Source organism: Lolium perenne, chromosome 7 (genome assembly GCF_019359855.2).
Source record: "Lolium perenne isolate Kyuss_39 chromosome 7, Kyuss_2.0, whole genome shotgun sequence".
Lineage (NCBI taxonomy): Eukaryota > Viridiplantae > Streptophyta > Magnoliopsida > Poales > Poaceae > Lolium > Lolium perenne.
In genome coordinates, this window is record NC_067250.2 from 277,763,770 (window position 1) to 277,785,587 (window position 21,818).

The 21,818-nt window shown below is 47.9% G+C and overlaps 2 protein-coding genes across 6 annotated transcripts; both read left to right on the forward strand.

Annotated features, from left to right (window-relative positions):
- Nucleotides 1–9,891: 9,891 nt before the first annotated feature.
- LOC127325846 (putative pentatricopeptide repeat-containing protein At5g40405) lies at nt 9,892–13,801 on the forward strand. Of its 2 annotated transcripts, XM_051352678.2 has the most exons (3): nt 9,892–12,259; nt 12,344–12,412; nt 12,501–13,801. In XM_051352678.2, exon 1 carries the CDS (start codon nt 9,917–9,919, stop codon nt 12,143–12,145), a length of 2,229 nt encoding a protein of 742 aa, XP_051208638.1. In that variant the 5' UTR covers nt 9,892–9,916; the 3' UTR covers nt 12,146–12,259; nt 12,344–12,412; nt 12,501–13,801. The 2 variants fall into 2 exon arrangements, with proteins under 2 accessions (XP_051208638.1, XP_051208637.1); XM_051352677.2 differs by having other exon boundaries at nt 12,344–13,801.
- A 386-nt stretch (nt 13,802–14,187) lies between these two features.
- On the forward strand, nt 14,188–19,714 carry LOC127325867 (uncharacterized). 4 transcript variants are annotated; one of them, XM_051352697.2, is made up of 7 exons: nt 14,188–14,427; nt 14,509–14,613; nt 15,126–15,231; nt 18,064–18,246; nt 18,474–18,929; nt 19,041–19,124; nt 19,484–19,714. In XM_051352697.2, the coding sequence occupies exons 2-7, from the start codon at nt 14,566–14,568 to the stop codon at nt 19,486–19,488; spliced, it is 882 nt and encodes a 293-aa protein (XP_051208657.1). In that variant the 5' UTR covers nt 14,188–14,427; nt 14,509–14,565; the 3' UTR covers nt 19,489–19,714. The 4 variants fall into 4 exon arrangements, with proteins under 4 accessions (XP_051208657.1, XP_051208658.1, XP_051208660.1 ...); XM_051352698.2 differs by having other exon boundaries at nt 14,188–14,420; XM_051352700.2 differs by having other exon boundaries at nt 14,191–14,427; nt 14,509–14,589.
- The last annotated feature ends 2,104 nt before the right edge of the window (nt 19,715–21,818 follow it).

The window sequence follows — 21,818 nt, forward strand, 5'->3', positions numbered from 1 at the left end:
TCCATTCCATATTCAAGTTCTACCATTTCAACATCAAACCTTAAGTGTATCACCCTACGGTTCGCGAACTATGCGGACATGGTTGAGTACTCTCTCCGACCAATAACCAATAGCGGGATCTGGAGATCCATAATGGCTCCCACATTTTCAACGATGACTTCAGTGATCGAATGAACCATTCACATATGATACCAATTCCCTTTGTCACGCGATATTTTACTTGTCCGAGGTTTGATCATCGGTATCACTCTATACCTTGTTCAACCTCGTCTCCTGACAAGTACTCTTTACTCGTACCGTGGTATGTGGTCTGTTTATGAACTTATTCATATGCTTGCAAGACATTAGATGACATTCCACCGAGAGGGCCCAGAGTATATCTATCCGTCATCGGGATGGACAAATCCCACTGTTGATCCATATGCCTCAACTCATACTTTCCGGATACTTAATCCCACCTTTATAACCACCCATTTACGCAGTGGCGTTTGATGTAATCAAAGTACCTTTCCGGTATAAGTGATTTACATGATCTCATGGTCATAAGGACTAGGTAACTATGTATCGAAAGCTTATAGCAAATAACTTAATGACGTGATCTTATGCTATGCTTAATTGGGTGTGTCCATTACATCATTCATACAATGATATTGTTGCGGTCAGAAACCCACCGGCGAGTAGCGACGGGCAACACAGTAGAGCCGGGAACAACTTAGGGCTGCGGCTGGCCCTGGTCCCTCCGAGCGACGGCCCGCAAAGCCTCCGGCACGCACGTCCGATGCTGGTGCAAGGGCGTGCCACCTGACCTATACCTGGTCAGGAAGGTGATGGAGATGCCTCGCTTAGTTTCCTGCATGACATACACGTAAACATTAAATACGAGCCTCGATCGGCTCTCAGGTTATCCTGTGAATCGGCTCAAAGAGCCGATCCACCCATGATTCGTACGAGGTGTACGAATATATGGTGGTCCTGCTTGATCAAGATAAAGCTAAAACGATCTACGACGATTTAGGGTTTTCACCGCATAATCGGATCATCCTACTCACGGTTGGGCCTCGCGGTCACGTACGGTGATCGTAAGCCGATCCTAGACAAGGCCTAAAAACCAACACGAGGTTGATCCCCGGAACATCCTGTCTAGGGCTAGCAAACTACACCCTACGCGTCGCTGGATCCTCCAACCCTTTGTAAGGCCTAACTATTGCAGATATTAAACTAATCCTTGAAGAACAAGGAGCAACCGTAACGGATCGGATCTACTAAATAATGATCAAGCGGGGTGCCGCCCCTACACCTAAGATAGGTGTAAGGGCGGCTAGATGTATAAGGGTTGCACTACGACAACATATGATACGAAGAACAATGCTAACCCTAACACATCTAAGATAACTACATTGCTCGCCATCAAAAAGGCTTCAGTACGAGCAACGCATGAACAACGAAATAAGCTCGTGCTGCCTAGATCGCAAGATGCGATCTAGGCAGCATGATGCTTACCGGAAGAAACCCTCGAGACGAAGGAGTTGGCGATGCGCCGAGATTGATTTGTGGTGAACGTTGGTTGTTGTTTATTTCATAAACCCTAGATACATATTTATAGTCCAGGGGACTTTCTAATTTAGGCATGCACCTAACCGTGCACGGGTTAAACTCTATCCTTTTAATCTAAGATGCGATCTACTATGTTACAGATACACGGGCAAACTAGCCCAAACCTTGCATAACAGGCCGATTCACGTATATTCTTCCACGTATAATCTTCAAGTCCATCTTGATCGCAGCCCACCTCTGACTCGGTCAAATTCTGGTGATAACACATGCCCCCCTGGTTTTGGAATTGATAATTCCAAAATCACTCTGCTTTTTCTTCGTCGGGTCATGTCGTGGCAGAGCAGAACCGTCGCAGTATCCTTCATCATGATGCCTTGTCTTCTCAACTCCTCTGCAAAATTTGATAGCTTTAGCATCACTTCCTCGGAAACTGCAATGGCATTAAATCTCCACTAGGCTCCTCATTATTTAACCGTGCCGATTGATTAGCCCTCTTCATCCCCTTCCTCTGTTCTAGCTATCGGCACCAAAAAACCCTCTTTCCCTGTAGCAATGTCTTCTTCTTCCTCTGTCTCCTCCGGCCTCTCTTTCCAATCTTCTTCCTCGAGCGAGCCGATGTCGGAGCCCGAGTGGGACTTTGACTTCATGTCAGATGGCGACATGCCCCTGACTGATGGGGAGGGCAACCTCCAGTTCCCCATTGAAGGGGAACTGGAGAGCGAAAGCGAGGATGACCTCCACTCATGGAGGAACTCCACTTCCTCCGATAAGGAGGAGGAAGAGGAAGACGAGGAGGTAGAGGAAGAAGAGGAGGAAGACGATTCCTCCTCCTCCGCTGGGTACCCGCCGGCGAAGCGCCTCCGTGCTTGGGCGGACAGTGAAGATGACGATGATGACGAAGAGGAAGAAGCTCCGGTCGAAGGCTGGGGCAGCAGTGACGAAGAGTTCTCCGGAAGCAGCGCCGGCGGCAGCTACGACGCCGACGACGAGGGCAGCGAGGATTAGTAACATAGGATCAGTAGTATGCGAGCAATCGGCTCTTCTTTTGTTCCTCTTCCCTTGAGCAATCGGCTCTTCATTGTAAAAAACCCTCCTTTTATTAATGAAGAAGTACTCCCAATCAACTTTTTTGCCGATAGTCAAAGTCAAACGATCTCCCAAAAGAGCCGATGGCATCGCACCGGTCTCTACCATAAAAACACGAGTAAGGTCGACCTAGCCGCCCCTCCAAATGGTAACCTGCGACCTCCGTCTGAGAAAGCAAACTCAGATCCCCAAATCGCCGCCTGAGCAATTCCAACTCACGACCACCTGCATCCCAGATCTCGACCGCGCCGCCCCCAACTTCTACAACGCATCCAATGGCGGAATCATCCAATACCGACGCCATGGTCTCTGGTCTGAAGGTAATCCTTAACCTCCTCTCGCCATTCGAATCGACATAGGATTAATAGCGAACACCTGAATTAATGTTTTGTTCCGTTATTAATTTAGGTTTCAGACATCCTGCTGCCACATCCTTCTCTCGCAAATTCTATGTGCCTCGGTCCTCGTTCTTTCGAGAGTCCCGCCCTCTTAATTTCATGCGAAGCTAACAGAATCCCCTTCGTGAATCAGAACTTAGATCTGACTTCCTGGGCCGACTGCCTGCGAGCCTGGCCTAATCCTCCTGAGGGTTGGGTGGCATGGTACAACAGAGTATCCAAAACCCATTATGCCACCTGGGAAACCATAGGGATAGCCGATGCTTTGTCATTATCATTGTCTCCCCTTGAGAAGAATGAAAATATTCTGAAAACCATCGGCTACTTCTGGTCTGATGCACTGAACTGCTTCATGTTTGGCCATGGCCCTATGACACCGACCCTGCTGGATGTGGCCATGATCACAGGCCTAGACATTGCATCCCCAAGCCCTTCTGCATTCAAACTGCCGAAAGTCCCTTTCACTCTCTCCTCTAAAAAAGAGTGTACCAGCTGGGGTGCCTATCTCAATCGTTATATGAAGAACAAAGGCCCCGTGTCAGAGAGAGAACACACAGCCTTCCTGAACTTCTGGTTAGAGCACTTCATATTCTGTGGCCCATCACTCGCCCCTACCAAGAATTACCTTTCCCTGGCCTATGAACTTGCTAAAGGCACCCAACTTGGCCTAGGCAAACTGTTTCTTGGAGAGGTCTATCGATCTCTTCAACTGATGTCTGTCAAACTGTTCTCTCAAAAGACAGTTAAAACTGGCGGCCCCTGGTGGTTTATTCAGTTGTGGGCCCAGCTATACTTTCAGAACCAGATCCCAGACTTCCCACCTTTGACCACCTGCACCTTTCCAGATGTTAATGGAAAGGATATCCAATGCACCAGCTATGGCCAAGCTTTGTATGGTCTCCCAGGCAGCAGGCTGATCCCTAAGGAAGCAGCAGGGTGGTTCAAGATTTTCTTCCAAGGTTTGGACAACCCCCTGTTCTTTCCTTATACTGAATCGGCGAACTTTGAAAACCCAGTCTCCTTTCGATTGGATGACTTTGCCGATGACGCTAGCACCCAGCATCTGTATTCTATCATGATTCGTCCTTGCTTCCTCCCTGTTGGCATGAGTACCTCGAACCGGATCATCAAGCCCGGTTATGAGTGTTACCAACCGGTAGTGGTAGCCCGACAGCTTGGTCTCGGGCAGGTGCCTCCACACTTCTTCTTACACCACCTGACAGCAAGCAGAGCCGAACTGCCTGACATCCTTACTAGCCAAAGGTGTTATACCTTCTTTGATGCTTTGGCCATTCCAATTCCCCACGACCTCCGTTTCTCCTTCACTACCGATGGTTTCGAGACTTGGTGGTCCATGTGGAAGACCCATGTCTTCAGAAGGGCTCTAGGACCGCTGCTGAGACAACTTGATGCCGAGTATGACATCCCTGCAGACCAGGTACCACTACTTAAACATTTCTTTTAACAGCTTATGGTGATTGTCTGTGACCTGACTCCATCTCCTGGCAGCAACAAGATGGCCCGGCTCCCACGCAAGCCGATGGCTCCCCCTTCGTATTCCTCCCTCCGGCACCAGTGGTTCTCTTCTGCCAGAGCTCACCACCCCTGAAGAAAGTCATAATGCAGAGTCAGCCGATTTCACCGAGATCGGCTCCCAAGAGTAGAGCATCTTCGGGGCCAGTTGCCCCCCGAGCCTCGACTCAGGCGAGGACGGAAGTGAGGAAGGTGGCTGCCAGGAAGACCCTGAAGCGCAAAGCTCCTGCCCAAGAAAGCCTGCACGTAAGTTGGTTCGTGCCCTGTCCACATTTATCCGCTCTCCCAGTCTTTTACAACACGCTCGTATTCTTTTCCACAGACTTCCACCGAAGAAACCTCCAGCGGGCCCGCAGAAACCAGCCAGGGGGACTCGAGCTCGGGCAATTCCGAGAGGTCCACCACCCAGAGCCAGACGGCTTCACCAGCGCCGGCTTCTAAGAAAAGGTCGATCCCCGAGCCTCCTGCTCCCCAAGCCCTGACCAAATCGGGGTCACGCACGAAGCGTCGATGCGTCAAAAGGGCTCGTAAAAACCCACGAGCTTCTCCATCAAGCCAGGAGGTCTCAAATGTAATTATCTCCCCGGCCACACTTCATGCTAACCCATTGTCATTTGGATCGGCTAACCACTTCCTCCTGCAGACCGAAGAAACCTCTAGCGGAGACGTCGAGGAGGTACTGATGCCGTCCGCCACCCTAGACCTAGCCACCTCGACGATCGCGGCTGACCAAGTGGCTGACCTAGCCAAGTCCACAGAAAAGCCGATCATCACTACATCGGCTGCTCCTCCTACCTTGGGAGAGGTATACCCCCTTTCCTTGGCTCTATCACTTTCTTCGTTGTATGCTAAACTCACTTTGTTTGCCCTGTCAGGGTTGTGATCTCTCGAGCTTGCTGACGTTCGATCCAGAATCCATCGCACCAACTACTTCCAAAGCAAGTGGAGAGCCGAGTCCTAGCACGGTCCATGGTCCACTCCAGCGTCTCAAGGATTTGCTCTCTTCCTCAATTGAGACCCTGATTGAAAATTCCGAGGAAGTCAAAGGCATCCTCGAAGATATCCAGCCCCATCTCCCTATGACACTGCAAGTGAAGCTCTGGCCAGCTGTTACTCTGTCGGTCTTCAAGTCAAGGGTGCAATCGGCTCGACAAAGGATTACTCTTCGCCACACCCAGCTTCCATTGAGAGCCGATATTGCGGAAAAATGTCAACGGCTCAACGAGAAGAAGGCTGCTTTGGACGCCAAGACGGACACTTCTGCCAATCGCGCCGAACTCGAGACCCTGCGCAAGGAGCTGGAGAGCCTTGAAGAGAGGGTCAGGGTGACCAAGCAGCTTATCCACGACAAGGAAGCCCTTATTGCCCGTTCTCAAGATGAGGCAAAAGGCCTCACAGCCGATCTGAAGACCGATCTGGCTGAAATTCGTACCACTGACGATCGGTGGTGACGGGTAAAGACGAGGACGACGAGGCTGAGATCGCCGAGGTAGATCGCATCCGTGTTGACGCCCTTCACGCCCTCGGCGCGTTTCTTCGGTAGGGCCTTCAGAGACAAATGTTTCGCTGAACTTGATCTTCTGAAGTCGATGAATCTGCTTCGGCTGTACTTGCTACATTTTTTTTTACTGGCCGATTTTCCATCGGCTCCTAATATTTTATTGCTCATGCGTCCGATTTTCCATCGGCTCCTAATATTTTATTGCTCATGCGTCTGTCCACCTGATCATGTGCCCCCCCGAGCCGAATCTGTCAGGTTACTGCAGATATCGGCTCTGCGGTTATCGGTAGGATTATACCTGAACATCGGCTCTGCAGTCAGGACTAATGCCGATTTCCCTGAACTCGCAAGCCGATGTAAACCCATACCCCAGCCTTCCGTCACCTGTTAGATCGACGCTGAACGCAGGCGAAGCGTATGGCAACGATAATACGGGGCGATTGTTGGAATTGGCCCCTATTTTGATTGTATTGCTCAAAAGAGGCTTACATCTCGTTGTGCCAGCCGATGTCTCATCACCGGCTTTCCTTCGTTTGGGGCGCCATACTCCCCTTTTGTGGTCGACCCTCTCCATCCAGGGTTCGTCGAACTTTTGCGGCCAGATCAGGCCGCGCCTTCCTTAGCGCGTGCAGGTATTAACTTTCAGCTTCCTCTAAACCACGTCGTCGCTGAACCCTACGTCTTTGGGGACGGCTGAGCCCATCCGGGCACCACCTTGGCCGGTGGCATCTGTCCTCTTCTTTTTCACAGTTATCTTTTATCCCCTCGAGGTCTCCTTCCCGAGAGGAGTCAGCTTGCTTGTTCTTGGATGGGAGAGGCCCAAGCCGTTCAGTGAATACCATGTGAGCGGGTTCTGCGAAAAGAGCCGATGAGGTCGGCTTCGAGGATCGCTTTGACCTCGTCATACTTCTTCTTGAGCTCGTCGGTCAGATCCTCGTACGTGACTGGAGTGCCGTCCGCCATCTCGGATGTAGATGGCGATGTGGTTGATGTCGAAGATGGTCCCATCGGGCGTGCCAGAATGTGTTGCGGTCAGAAACCCACCGGCGAGTAGCGATGGGCAACACAGTAGAGCCGGGAACAACTTAGGGCTGCGGCTGGCCCTGGTCCCTCCGAGCGACGGCCCGCAAAGCCTCCGGCACGCACGTCCGATGCTGGTGCAAGGGCGTGCCACCTGACCTATACCTGGTCAGGAAGGTGATGGAGATGCCTCGCTTAGTTTCCTGCATGGCATACACGTAAACATTAAATACGAGCCTCGATCGGCTCTCAGGTTATCCTGTGAATTGGCTCAAAGAGCCGATCCACCCATGATTCGTACGAGGTGTACGAATATATGGTGGTCCTGCTTGATCAAGATAAAGCTAAAACGATCTACGACGATTTAGGGTTTTCACCGCATAATCGGATCATCCTACTCACGATTGGGCCTCGCGGTCACGTACGGTGATCGTAAGCCGATCCTAAACAAGGCCTAAAAACCAACACGAGGTTGATCCCCGGAACATCCTGTCTAGGGCTAGCAAACTACACCCTACGCGTCGCTGGATCCTCCAACCCTTTGTAAGGCCTAACTATTGCAGATATTAAACTAATCCTTGAAGAACAAGGAGCAACCGTAACGGATCGGATCTACTAAATAATGATCAAGCGGAGTGCCGCCCCTACACCTAAGATAGGTGTAAGGGCGGCTAGATGTATAAGGGTTGCACTACGACAGCATATGATACGAAGAACAATGCTAACCCTAACACATCTAAGATAACTACGTTGCTCGCCATCAAAAAGGCTTCAGTACGAGCAACGCATGAACAACGAAATAAGCTCGTGCTGCCTAGATCGCAAGATGCGATCTAGGCAGCATGATGCTTACCGGAAGAAACCCTCGAGACGAAGGAGTTGGCGATGCGCCGAGATTGATTTGTGGTGAACGTTGGTTGTTGTTTATTTCATAAACCCTAGATACATATTTATAGTCCAGGGGACTTTCTAATTTAGGCGTGCACCTAACCGTGCACGGGTTAAACTCTATCCTTTTAATCTAAGATGCGATCTACTATGTTACAGATACACGGGCAAACTAGCCCAAACCTTGCATAACAGGCCGATTCACGTATATTTTTCCACGTATAATCTTCAAGTCCATCTTGATCGCGGCCCACCTCTGACTCGGTCAAATTCTGGTGATAACAGATATAACCTTGTTATTAATAACATCCAATGTTCATGATTATGAAACTAATCATCCATTAATCAACAAGCTAGTTAAGAGGCATACTAGGGACTCTTTGTTGTTTACATATCACACATGTATCAATGTTTCGGTTAATACAATTATAGCATGATATATAAACATTTATCATAAACATAAAGATATATAATAACCACTTTTATTATTGCCTCTTGGGCATATCTCCTTCACTATATACATGTAACATCTTTGTTGCCATTTTACACATTTTTGTGTGGTTTCCGAATGATCTAAAACAATTTTCCCCCACCCCCACTCTCGCGAAACCTCTGCCTTGAGAGTCGCCTTCTACTCTACGGCTCCCCTCTCCCCCTCCTCCGGCGGCCTCGCCGGCAGGAGTGACTGGGAGAGGGGAGGCCGGGTCTTCGTTGTAGATAGTATTCTAGTTGTAGCTATGTTTCCCTTTGTGGAGTTTGGCGGTATGCCGTTTGGTTGTGTGTCTCCGGTGTCGGCGAGCGGCATCCGGTGTCCGGTGATGGAGATCTCGGTGACGGCGGCAACGTGGAGTTTGCGGCTGTTTCTCGACCTAGCCATGGTGCAGCTCTTCCATAAGCTCGGGGTCAGACCTCTAGATCTCGATCTGGAGGTTCTGGCTAGTTTCAATCTGCCGATCTGTTGCGGGAGCTCAAGGTATGAGGCATCTTCTTCCTTCTCGTCATGGGGACGAGATCAAGGAGTCCCTCGTGTGCTTGAGTGCCTAGCGGAGAGATTGGCGACAGGGGAGCAAAGAAGCTGCTCCCGGGAGTACATCCACGGTGGCTCTGTGTCAGCGGTCGTCCACGACGGTCGTAAGGCGACCACTCCCAACCTGTTCGTCGGAGTCGTTCACTTCGGCTGCTGACAGCAGGTTTTCATCAACCTCCAGGCCAAGATGCCAAGACGGAGGCCCTTCTACTCCTGCCCAGAAAGCTCCCGGCGCCCCACCCCAAGTGGTTCCGTCCCCGGCGGTGCGGTGCTTGTCTGTGCAGCGAGGCGTACCAGCGGTGGTGCTAGAGCTAGACTCGATTGCTTTTGTTCATTTCTATCTAGGGTCCTCCGCGCAAATAGTATGGACTTGTTAGTATTTTCAGTATTCTATGCGGTCCTCCTTGTAATTGTACCACCACTGTTTAATGAAAGCTTCTAGGTCCCTTTGGCCTTTTTTTTTTTTTTTTTTTTTTGCGAAACACAGTACAATCAAAGACGCTCATACATACGCGCACACACTCACCCCTATGAACGCACACACGCACACCCTACCCCTATGAGCACCTCCAAGAGACTGCGTTGAAGAACTGATCCGGCGGGTCTTGAGATTGACGAAGTCACCACAGGCGCCTCGCTGTCGACGGGAACGTCACCTCCCACTGAAGAATATTCCACCTTTATGAGACACCAAAGTGTCAAATCTGGGATTTGAACTCTGGTCCCTTTGGCCTTTGGGACCTACCCCTGTTAAAAAAAAAGGGTGCATAAGGAGTAATTCTCTTCTTCATTTTTTTTTTGAAATTTCTGAATGCTGGGCGCATCGGGTGCACCACAAACCCCGATGCACTGGGTACGTCCAATACGACCACTGCCATAACAGAAACACGAGCCTTCTTCCGTCGTGACATGCCACCGGCGCCATGGCCGACCCCTCGCTCCGTCCGGCAAGCCACCCAACTCCACGCCCTCCTCACAGCTTCCGGCCGTCTCCTCCACCAGCCCTCCGCCGCGCACCTCCTCAACTCGCTCGCCAACTGCATTCATCCTGCCGACCCGCTCCACCTCCGCTACGCGCTCAGCCTGTTCGACCGAATGCCCAGCTCCACCTTCCTCTTCGACACCGCCCTCCGCGCTTGCTTCCGCGCCTCCTCTGACCCCGAACACCCGATCCTCCTCTACCGCCGGATGCGCCGCACGGGCGTCCCTCCCGACGCCTTCACGTTCCACTTCCTTTTCAAGTGCTGCGCCCGCGGCCACGCGCACGTCCTCCTGTGCCAGATGCTGCATGCCGCGTGCTTCCGAACAATGCTTCCCTCGGCTCTGCCGCTCATTGCTAGCTCCGTCATCCACATGTACGCTGAGCTTGGGCTCCCTCGTGATGCCTGCCGGGCTTTCCACGAGATTCCTATCAAGGACTCGGTTGCCTGGACGATGGTCACCTGTGGGCTGGCAAAGATGGGGCTGCTCGATGATGCGCGGCGCCTTCTGGCGCAGGCTCCGGCGAGGAACGTGGTGTCGTGGACCGGTTTGATTTCCGGGTACTCACGTGCTGGCCGGGCAGCTGAGGCCGTGGACTGCTTCAACAGGATGCTTTCTGATGGCATTGCACCGGATGAGGTTACCGTGATTGGCGTACTCTCTGCATGTGCGCAGCTCAAGGATTTGGCTTTTGGACGCTCGTTGCACATGCTGGTTGGGGAGAAGAGGATGTTGATGGGGGACAAGCTTGTGGTTGCGCTCATCGACATGTACGCTAAGTGTGGTGACATTGGCCGTGCACGAGAGATTTTTGATACTTCAGGTAGGGGCCGAGGACCCCAGCCTTGGAATGCTATGATTGATGGGTACTGCAAACTAGGCCAGGTTGACGTTGCGCGATCTTTGTTTGATCAGATGGGGGACCGTGATCCCATCACATTTAACTCGTTGATCACTGGGTACATCCATTGTGGTCAGCTTAGGGAAGCGATGATTCTGTTCGGGCAGATGAGGAGACATGGTTTGCGTGGTGATAATTTTACCATGGTGAGCCTTCTAACTGCTTCAGCAAGCTTAGGTGCATTGCCACAGGGCAGGGCCCTGCACGCTTGCATCGAGCAGAGGCTGGTGGAAGCAGATGTTTACCTCGGTACGGCACTCTTGGACATGTACATGAAGTGTGGGAGGGTACAAGAGGCGTCTGCTGTTTTCCAACGGATGAGTATGAGAGATGGGCACACTTGGGGCGCCATGATTGGAGGTCTTGCATTCAATGGGATGGGTAAGGCTGCTCTGGAGCACTTCTTCTGGATGAAGTGTGATGGCTTCCATCCCAATTCAGTCACATACATTGCTGTTCTGACTGCATGTAGCCATTCATGTCTACTGGAAGAAGGTCGTCTCTACTTTGATGAGATGAGATTGTTGTACAATATGCATCCCCGAATTGAGCACTATGGCTGCATGATAGATTTGCTGGGCCGCAGTGGACATCTTGATGAAGCTATGGATCTTGTGCGGACCATGCCAATGCAGCCAAATGCTGTCATATGGGCCTCCATCCTGAGTGCTTGCAGGGTTCACAAGGACGTTGACCTAGCACAGAATGTTGCAGATCATCTTCTGAAGCTAGAGCCAGATGAGGATGCTGTCTATGTTCAGATGTACAACATTTACATCGATTCTAGAGAGTGGGAAAATGCATCAAAAATAAGGAGATTGATGGAAGACAGGGGTGTCAAGAAGACTGCAGGTTACAGCTCAATTGCTGTGGCTGGGCAGGTACATAAGTTTATAGTTGGTGACCGATCACATCCACAGATAATGGAGATCATTGCAATGATGGAGGAGATCACACATAGGTTAAAGTCAGTGGGATATTCACCTATCACGTCGCAGATAACAGTTGATGTTGATGAGGAAGAGAAAGAACAGGCACTGCTGGCACACAGTGAAAAATTGGCCATTGCTTTTGGCCTCATTAGTCTGGCACCAAACCTGCCGGTTCATATCATAAAGAACCTCCGGGTCTGCGAGGACTGCCATTCTGCAATCAAGCTGATTTCAAAGCTTTGGAACCGTGAAATCATTGTTAGAGACCGAAGTCGGTTCCATCACTTCAGGAACGGAGCATGTTCTTGCAATGATTTTTGGTGATTTTTGTATGGCGCTGATCCTGGGGTTAAGCTTGAAGGATGAGGAAACACTAAAAATAAACTATTTCATAAAGCTTTGGAATAGCTGTCTGGTCTTGATTTCCAGTGGTCAAAGGTAGCCTTTCTTTTCTTAGATGTGCCATTTAAAGTAGAGTCATTCCTCATATTCATCTTCTGATAGCAGTAGCTACTTTATCAGGAAAAAGGGTTGGTTGTTTCACAGTATGAATACCAATTGACCCACTGGATATGTGCTCCTCTTCACACGGTAATGCTCATTACACACCCATACTCCAGGTGGAGATCCAAGTGAGGGAAGTGAATGTTATTCATGGTTTTATAGTGACTTCTTGCAGGCCAGCCCAGTGACTTCGAACCTAAGTGTGTGTGCGGGGGAACAGGCCTTCCCATGGACTCCGGTGGCTTCTTTTCTGTGGCACTTCAGAGTTATAAAATGTAGACAAGTAGGTGGCGCATCCGTGGCCCTGCAGCCGCGATTTCATCGTCCTCACTTAGCGAGGCAAAGTCAAATTCCTTTTGCTGCCTCTACCGAGGTCAAGAATTCACTTTTATGGAGCTGCAAAGCACATGGTGAAAATGTGAAGGGAAAAGAGCTGCAGACATGCTGATATATATTGGAAAAGAAAGAGTGATATCTAGGAGGAACTAGGCATCGATTTAATTCAATGTAGAGCTGAGGTCAAACCGAGGCTTGGTAAGCCATCATCTGTGGTGCTGCTAATCAGAAGCCCCTGGGTGACTTCTCTAGATGTTGGGAGAATACATCGAGCCACCATTTTGCAGGTATCAGACTGCTTTTACAATTATGCAGGCAAGAAAAAAAATGCTGCGAGGATTAAAGAAATGACATGTGGGCAAGAAGCCAAGAAGCGAAGGTTGGTGTCTATAGGTTTATCTGTTTGAGCCGTCTAAGTTTAGTCGTGCTTGAGATGGAAAGCATATCAATGCGATAGTTGGTTACTCTCTTCATCCTAGTGATTTGGCAAGAATCTGATCCTTGCACCTCATTATTCTTCCTGCTGATCTTTATTTGTATGATGGAACATGCCCAATGCAAGTTGCCTTCCGTATTGGTTTGGGTCTCGAATCAGTGGTCTGATCTGAACACTGTCACCTGCCAGCCGTATCCTTGATTGTTCCCACGGGTCTGAACCTTGAGCAGTGCTTCCATGCTTGAGTATGGATGGGAACTTGACTTGCTTCTGTATGCTTATCTTCAGCCATCTGTGTCGATCTTGGCTTCACTGGCGTGTGGAGTTTCAGCTCTTAATCTGGGTTCTGTGTTGTTGATTCAGCTGCTTGCCTGAACGTTGCAGCGAACTGTTGTGTGCTGAACATATAGGGGTACTGAAGCAAATGAGAAAAGTCATTGCAGATCTGAGTACAGGCACAAGCTACATGAGCTTGGTATAATGTTACTGCAGTGCAGGGAATGGATGGAGCATTTCGGTGTGGTGGGATGGGGTGGTCTGGTACGGTACAGGAGAGCCGGTGCAGGAAGATGCTGGCATGAGCCTCTCCACTAGACCCCCTTTTGCAATTTCTTTTGGCATAAATTCTTGTCTCCAAAGCTTATAATGCGCCCTTTGTATTATACTATAATTTATCCTTCACCAGCAATCTGGTTTCTATTTTATGGTCTGATTGTGACTGAACTGAACTGATAGTCGCGAGCCGAATATTCCGCGCATTCGCTTGACTAGATACTACACCAGATACATTTGTGCTTGAAAATAAAGTTAAATTGCCCGGCATCTTATATATATAATTCTATTTTTTGTGCATATCTGGCCAATTAGTAGCCAGTAATTACATCCATTTATAAGAGGCTCTAGTGTCAGGCAAAAGCTTCTTTTTATATAAGTTTGCAGCATGATATAGGGCACTGTATTTGATAGCAGATTCTGTGCAAAAAAGGCTCATCACTAGCAGTGGATTAGGGGAATCCGGGCCAATTTCTTTGGCTCCTTTCTCCCTTCCCCACACCACTAGTTGCTCCTCTCCCTTTCGCCCACTTCCTTTTTGGTCCCTTTTCCCAGCTGCTCGCGTAGCCAACAAGACCGGATCAATCGATTTCATCACAGCTCCAGCCCTAACAGCTGCCGCCGCCGCCGCCGCCGCCGCCTCAATCCCGCCCACACAAACCCCAGCCTCGCACGCCGCCATCGCCGTTCCCCTTCCTCCTCGCCGGGACATCGCGTCCCTGCCATCTCCACGCCGTCCCAGCCTCTGGCCACTGGGTTCTGACTTCTGAGGTATCAGGTTGTTTCCAACCAGCGATGGGTTAAGCGCCGTCTAGATCCGCCCCCGGTCTCGCCTCAGCGTAGTTCTCGTTTCTTTCAGGGAGAGCGAAAGGGAGCCGAGGAGGGAACTTAGGGCTGGAGGAGGAACCTCGACGCTATGTCGGGGGAGCACGTCCGCAAGGTCTCTCGCCAGGACATACAGCTCGTCAGTAGCATTTCACACTGACAGTACCTCTGCTCTGCTGCACTTCTTGCTTCATGTGCTTTGTTTTTTTGCTTATTCCCCATCCATCCATCCAAGCTAGCTGGGGTCTAGGTTATTAGGTTCACATGTGGCTTCTGACATGCTCGTTGAAACGCATAGCAGCGAGCGATAATCGTTATATTCTACATGGAGCTGGGGAACTAGCTTTAGATATATTGTTAAAATTAGTGCATGTTTACTTGCACTGTCAATAACTTCTGCTGCTACTTCATGTCCCTGCTCCGTACGTTTGATCGTTTAATGGTTCCCATCTAAGCTAGCTAGGTTCTTAGGTTAATCTCGTATATGGCTTCTTTAGTGCTTGTCGAAAGCCAAAGTAGCAACCGATATTTGCGATTTTGTTTGTGAGATGAGACCGGTTCTACTTGTTTTTTGCATATTATATACTTAAAATCACGGCATGTTTACTTGTATTGTATCGATAACTCGTGTTGGTAACAACTGCTGTGCAGGTCCAGAATCTTATAGAGCGATGTCTCCAGCTCTATATGAGCCAGAAAGAAGTGGTTCATACCCTCTCCCATGAGGCCAAGATAGAACCAAGCTTTACTCAACTTGGTAATATTATACTCTCAAAAGTATTTTCCAGCTTACTAGCTATATATGAGGTCCCAGAATCGATAAACAATATCATAGTTCATACATAGTTGGCTGGATGGCTGAAAACCATGGCACATTCTCGTTTTGCACAAGCATAACGTAAATAAATGTGTAAGGTTGTAACTGTAATTCCGATGTTGCATCAAGAATTGTCATATGATGATCAAATCAACTGTTTTTAAATAACCCCCTTCGAAAATGTTCCTTTCCCCCTTTTACCTTAGAATTCATCAATGAGATTTTCTATTATAATGGAAACATCACTTGCAAACCAATTATGTGTCTTTATATGTGCATTCTTATATATTTATGCCAACGGAGAAAAAAAATATTTGTTCCGATTCATACCTTAAAATTGTATAACTTGACAACACAATACAAGCATGAGCAGAACGTGTGTGTGGGTGTATAAATTCAGTCCACAGGCCCATAATGTTGACATTGTTATCATAGAACACAAACAGGACATCATTTCCACCTAATTCCAGTTCCATATTCCGATTGTTTGAAGAGTGCTTCGTGATGAGGCCATGAAGGGTTACTAATGGACTGTGGGTCCATTAGCATGATAAAGTACCTATTAATTGCATGCAGATGAAAATATTTGAACCTGCAAACTAGCACTGGCATGGACAAACTTTGCTGACGTCACAAGCATTCTCTTTGACACTACAAAATATTAAAACTTGCTCCATTTTTTAGTTCTTTTAAAATGAGTAAATTGCGTGATGGGTCGTCAAATTTATTGAATCAGTTTACTTGGGTCTCCCAAAGTGCACTTCAATGCCCCTAATGTGGAAGAAGTTGCTCATTAGCCCTCCCAATCCCACTGCTGTGGCTTCTCTTGTTAATGTGGTTAACCCAGCTTGTGGAAGAGATAGAGCCAAAAGGTTTTTGCAAATTTGCTGAAACCCCTTCTGATCTACATAAAGCACAAACACATCAAAGACTTCTCTTTCACCCCCATTCTGTTGCGGACAGTGCTAGCAGGTGGCGCTGCATATCGGTCCTGTCCGTGCGGCGGCTAGTAATGGTTGGGCAAACGAGCGTGTGAAAGCAGTGAAACGTGCTGCCCTCCTAATCACGACGTGACGACCGGGTCAAAACTTTCTACTACCACAAATACGTGCAGTAGCAGTCACCCAAAGTTCGTCTGTTGGGTACACTAGAAATAGTATCGATGACATCCTTTACTTTTTACATGTCCATTGCCTGGCTACGAAAAAATCCAACGATCTGAATAACACGTTCTCTCCCCAATATAGTTGCCAGATTAAGTATTATTACCTGCTAGATTACTACTTGCAAATTTAAGTAGGGGTAGTTTTTGGTTGCCCGATTAATTAGTCCTAGTTGCCAGGTTAATTACATTTTATAATTGCCCGATTACTAGTTGCCCGATTAGTTAAGACTAATTGCCAGGCTCAAACCACCTAATTGCCTGATTAATTAACCTAATTGCAAGGTTTTTAATGCACCTAATTGCCGGATTGATAAGCAAGGTGGAGAACTCCTGGCAGCCGCCGCCGCTGAGCGCTTGTTTATCGCTCCGCTGAAACCACCGCGAAGGTCTGGGACTCCTGTCCGTGGCTCGATGTGTTTGTTGGAGCGAGTCTCCCCAGTCCGTGCTTGGCAGCTTGGCGACCTCTGGCTCCGAGCTCGCGGCGACATCTGCCTCACCCGCTGCTCGACGGCGGCAGACTCCCCGCTGCTACGTGCTGCTCGACAGCGGTGGCAGACTGCCCGCTGCTCCGTGCTGCTCGACGGCGGCGGCAGACTCGCCACTGCTCCGTGCTCGGCAGTCTCCCCCGCTGCTCCGAGCTAGGCAGCGGCGACAGCGGCCTCCTCCGCTGCACCGTGCGTGCTCGGTGGCGGCCTCCCCTGCTGTTCCGTGGTGGCGTCCTCCTCCTCTGTTCCCTCTCGCTCTCAGCGCTGCTTCTCGTCCTGGTTTTCAGAAAGGTAACGTGTGGTGGAGGGCTCACCTGATGGGATAAGAAGCAAGTGGGGCTGAGGCAGCCTGCGGGGCTAAGAAGTGATCAGTCATTAGGGGTAATCGATGCGTTTTTTCCTAATACAGACCGCCGCAAGGAAGCACCAGAGATGCGGCGCTTGCATATAGATTTTCCCTTCTGTTGCTGAAGAGCCATGCTGTTTTAGTTTGTCTCAGTGAGTGAATCGAACACTGTTTATTTAATCACCCAATAGTTACAATCACTAGTGAAGTTCAAAAGGAATTGCATCATCTAGGAAATTTTGCTATTTCAGTTTGATTGAAGATAAACCGCAAAGTAATTGTAATTGCCTGTTTGTGGATGTATAACTAGTACTCCCTCCGTTCCATATTAATTGCCGCTGATTTAGTTGTAGGATGGCACCAACTTACTATGATCTAACAGCCTGCCAGTGACTTCCTGAACTGGCAATAGGTTTTATTACTTACAAGTGCATGTGTAACTAGTAATCAATGGGATACTATGCTCCCTATAATACTTAAAAAGTATTTGCCAAGTCAATTTGGCGTGTATGTAGGTGTATATCACAGTTCTGCTGTACAAAAACCACAAAGAACTTCTGTAGTTTTTGAATGTGTTTGTGCAACATTTGGTTACATGTCTTTGGTGTGAAATCACCTGCTGGTGGGTTAAAGGACATATGATGACTTGTGGCACATCAGGGACCTAAATATGCACTTTGGGAGTACATCGACCTAGATGAACCACCCCTCCAACGTGTGTTTCTTTTTTTGTCATTTTGATTGTTAATATTTCTTCCCTACTCTCTTCGTTTCAGTTTGGCAAAAACTTGAGGAAGAGAACCCTGAATTTTTCAAGGCATACTATTTGAGGCTGATGCTTAAGAATCAAATAACGGCCTTCAACAAGCTTCTTGAGGATCAGTTCCAACTTATGAATAAAGACTATTCTTCAGCGGTCCCTTCTATGCCTCTTACTAATGGCTCCAACTCCACAGCATGTAAGGCATTATTTTTCAAGCATTAGAGCAACTGTTTGTCTTTATATGGTGTGATAATGCAATTTCTGTCATCATTTTTTGTGAATTTAGAAACAAGTACACAATAGTCTAAAAAACTCTCAAGTTTATGTATACAGCTGTGTTCTTGGTGCCTACACACTTTCCACGTTTTATTTACTTGCTAGTCAATGACATTTTATCATGGTCCACTGTTTTCCATCTTTCAGTGAAGCAAGATCCGTGCTTTTTACCAGAGTCTGGTCCCGGTGTAATGCACAATGGAGGTTCAGGTGGTTTATCAAATGGAGCACCATCTAGTGATCAGTTAATGTATGGTGGTAAAAACTTTCACGGTCCTCATAATGGTTTGAATGCTTCAACCAATGTTCTGCCAGCACAGAATGCATCCTCTTTGCTGTTTGGTACCGATAATGGTACAACGATAAAGACAGAGTCAGGCTATTCAACCAATGCTGATTTTGGTTTCTGTGGGAATGTTTTCCTCGAATCATGCCAATCAATTGGTGATGCATCTGGTGGTTCATTTAGCAGTTCAGAGTTGAACGGGCAACCACTGAATGATTCAATTATCGATATGGAGTCATCATCATTTGGCTTCTTGGGCCAGATTCCCCGGAATTTCAGTTTTTCAGACTTAACAGAGGGCTTCAACCAAAATACAGGTACAATCATGGGATAAAGTTTACTATTGCTTCTCTTTCATTTTTGGTTACCTTTTCCCCTGGCTGTCCATTGGTTATGTACATTATGTGTGTTACTTTTGTCACCTGCAGAAATATTAGAGAATTATGGTAGGTCACCCTTTCTCCCATCTGAGCAAAATAATTTCTCAGATTCTACAGGTGGAGAGCATACAGGTAATTCATTTTTGTCCTATTTTTCGTACTTTGCAGAGCTAACCCATGAATTTATTAGCACATACCACCAGCACCACTGCAATCTCTTCTCCCTGAAGGTTCTCTTGCACTAGTTTTGCGCCTGCCGCTTTGCATGCTCATTTGTCATTGCACGTTAGTGAGGTGCTATATGGAAATCCACACCGTGGGTGCATGTTAGAAGTGTGCTATTCAGTTACCGAACACTTCTTGAGAGAGAACTCACTTTATCATCCATAGTTCTTCTCTCTTCTTTTTCTTGTCTGGCTAGTATTCTCCTGTGCACAAAACATGGGGTTCTTATACTTTTGGTTTACTCACGTCTCATGGTATGTCTGCAGGCTGAGCAGCTGTCCATCATTTTGTACATATTCATGGAGAATGGAGCAACTTATGTGTTAGCTTTTCCCTTGTTAGTTCTGATGTCATGTAATGTGGTATTATGGGATGAATCGTAACTCCCATCAGATGGTACAATAGATCTGTCTCGGTATGCTTGCTTGATGGTACTGTAGTTGTGCCTTGTACATTGATGTGCTTATGTAATATATCAATAGTAGCTTGATGTTGAATTCACGAGTTCATGAGTACATGCTCTTGTCTAGCATGCTCAAGAGAAATTCATTAATGTCAAGTGAACAGAAATCAGAGTTTAATTTGTGATGGCCATAATGAGAGATGTTTTCTTTGGGGGGCTTTGTTTCCTATTACATGCAAATATTTCTTGACCCCGGCAGTGTTTTTTTTTTTTTTTACTTTTCAATCGGAATAAAAACAGATGTGTGGTTAGTGCAGATTTTCTTTGGAAGCCTAGGATACAATACCCTCCTAATTGGAAGAAAAAGAGATGTGTGGTTAGTGCAGATTTTCTTTGGAAGCCTGGGATACAATACCCTCTTATAAGATTCAGAAATGAAGGATCCACATTCCACACGTATCATGGACATGACATTAATGCAATTTTTTCTTATCGCCTATGCTCTTCTCCTTGGTGCTTGAGCTCAACTGTTGCAGATGCAGAGTGATAGAAATCAGATGAAGGTACAATCAGAAAAAGGAAAATAACTAATCATACACTGCATGCAATATTTGTTAAGAGCTTGCCTTGGAAAGCTGCATTGGCGTTCTGCACCCAGGGCGCGCCAGAGTCGGGGTCGAGAACGTTGGGCGGGGAGGTCGTCCTTTTCAATGGCCTGCCACACCTTGCTCAGCTTGCACAGGAGAGAGATCCTGCAAATACCTTGTGGTTAAGGATTATACTAATTATTACGAGCACTATAGAAGTGCCTTGCAATCGTCAGAGTTCAGTTCAATTAAGTACGGCTAGTTCTGCTAATACATCAGGCTGACCATTCAAGCTACCAGGGGTCTAGGTTAATTCATATGTTTAGTGCTGACTTCGTTCGAGATTCGATGTTCTTGTTTTGGCGTAAATAGTAAAAAATGATACTAGGTTCGTAAGCACATATTTTTGGCACCCAGGCGATACACAGGATGTGAGACTAGGTTCATAGGAACAAAGTGACACTACATCTATCACCACAGAAGTCATCAAATCCAAGAAGAGAAACAGCGAACGGCAAGAGAAAACATCCTATGCTCCAGAAAACTTCAGAATCAGCATCCGGCAGGTTTCAGCGTGACGTTCATGGAACTCCTTGGAGGAATTAAGTGTCCACATCGTTGATCCCGGGTATCTTAAATGTTATGCCCGGCCGATTCCTCTACCAATTTGATCTCGAATCCACTGGAAATGGTGATATGCAGAGGAAAGATTCAGAGAGAGGAGTGTTTCAGGGTTAAGGTTTAGAGAGAGAAGGGAAAGTTTCAGGGATTTGTTCGTCGTCCCGGTTGCCCTCGATATCTTGGGTATATAAAGGACTTGATGCACTAGGTCCAGCCTGATGGTATAGGCACGGTCGTGACATTATCCCCATCTTCAGTTCCGGCTTGTCCCCAAGCCGGTGCTCGAGACGGCTTGCAATTTGGAACTGTTTGTCGGAGCTGGAGGTCTGGATCCCATGGTGTAGTGAGTGGTGAACTGACAGTATACCACACCATGTCACATATCTGCAGATCCCATGGGTCGTTGGCAAATTTCTTCTGAGAAAGACCAGATCACCATGTTTCTGCTGCAAGGTGCGATGTATCCAGTTCTTCGTGAGGACAGGAGGAATGTGCCCAATAATGAGAAAGTATCTGGCAAGGAGACCTTATTGCAGACACATTAGTAGAGCTTTGGTTGTACTTGCAGACCCAGCCACGAATATCTGCAGTACCGTCCGACACATGCCTTGTATCTCGTTGAGTTTGTTTGCCAATGCCCACAAGTTCAGAACCCAATAGCTTAAATGGTGGGCAATTCCGAACACAATACTTGCATGGGAAATATAAACATGGCATTGATTTTCATCTCCATGATGCCTGCCAAGATGGTTACAGTATATTGCCTGGGCGAGCATGCAACAAGCAAAAGAATCACAAGGCGAAGCACAAGTCAGCAACTCACCCCTTTGTTGTTTAGCAGACCAGACTTCAACTCCTCTGTACTCGGCTCATTGCAAGCACCTGGATCCCATGGTACAATGATAGACAACATTACCAGACCTCTACTACTATCACCACTGGATGTCACCAGAGAATGGCTGTGGCAGTAAGCTCTCACAAGTGGCACCA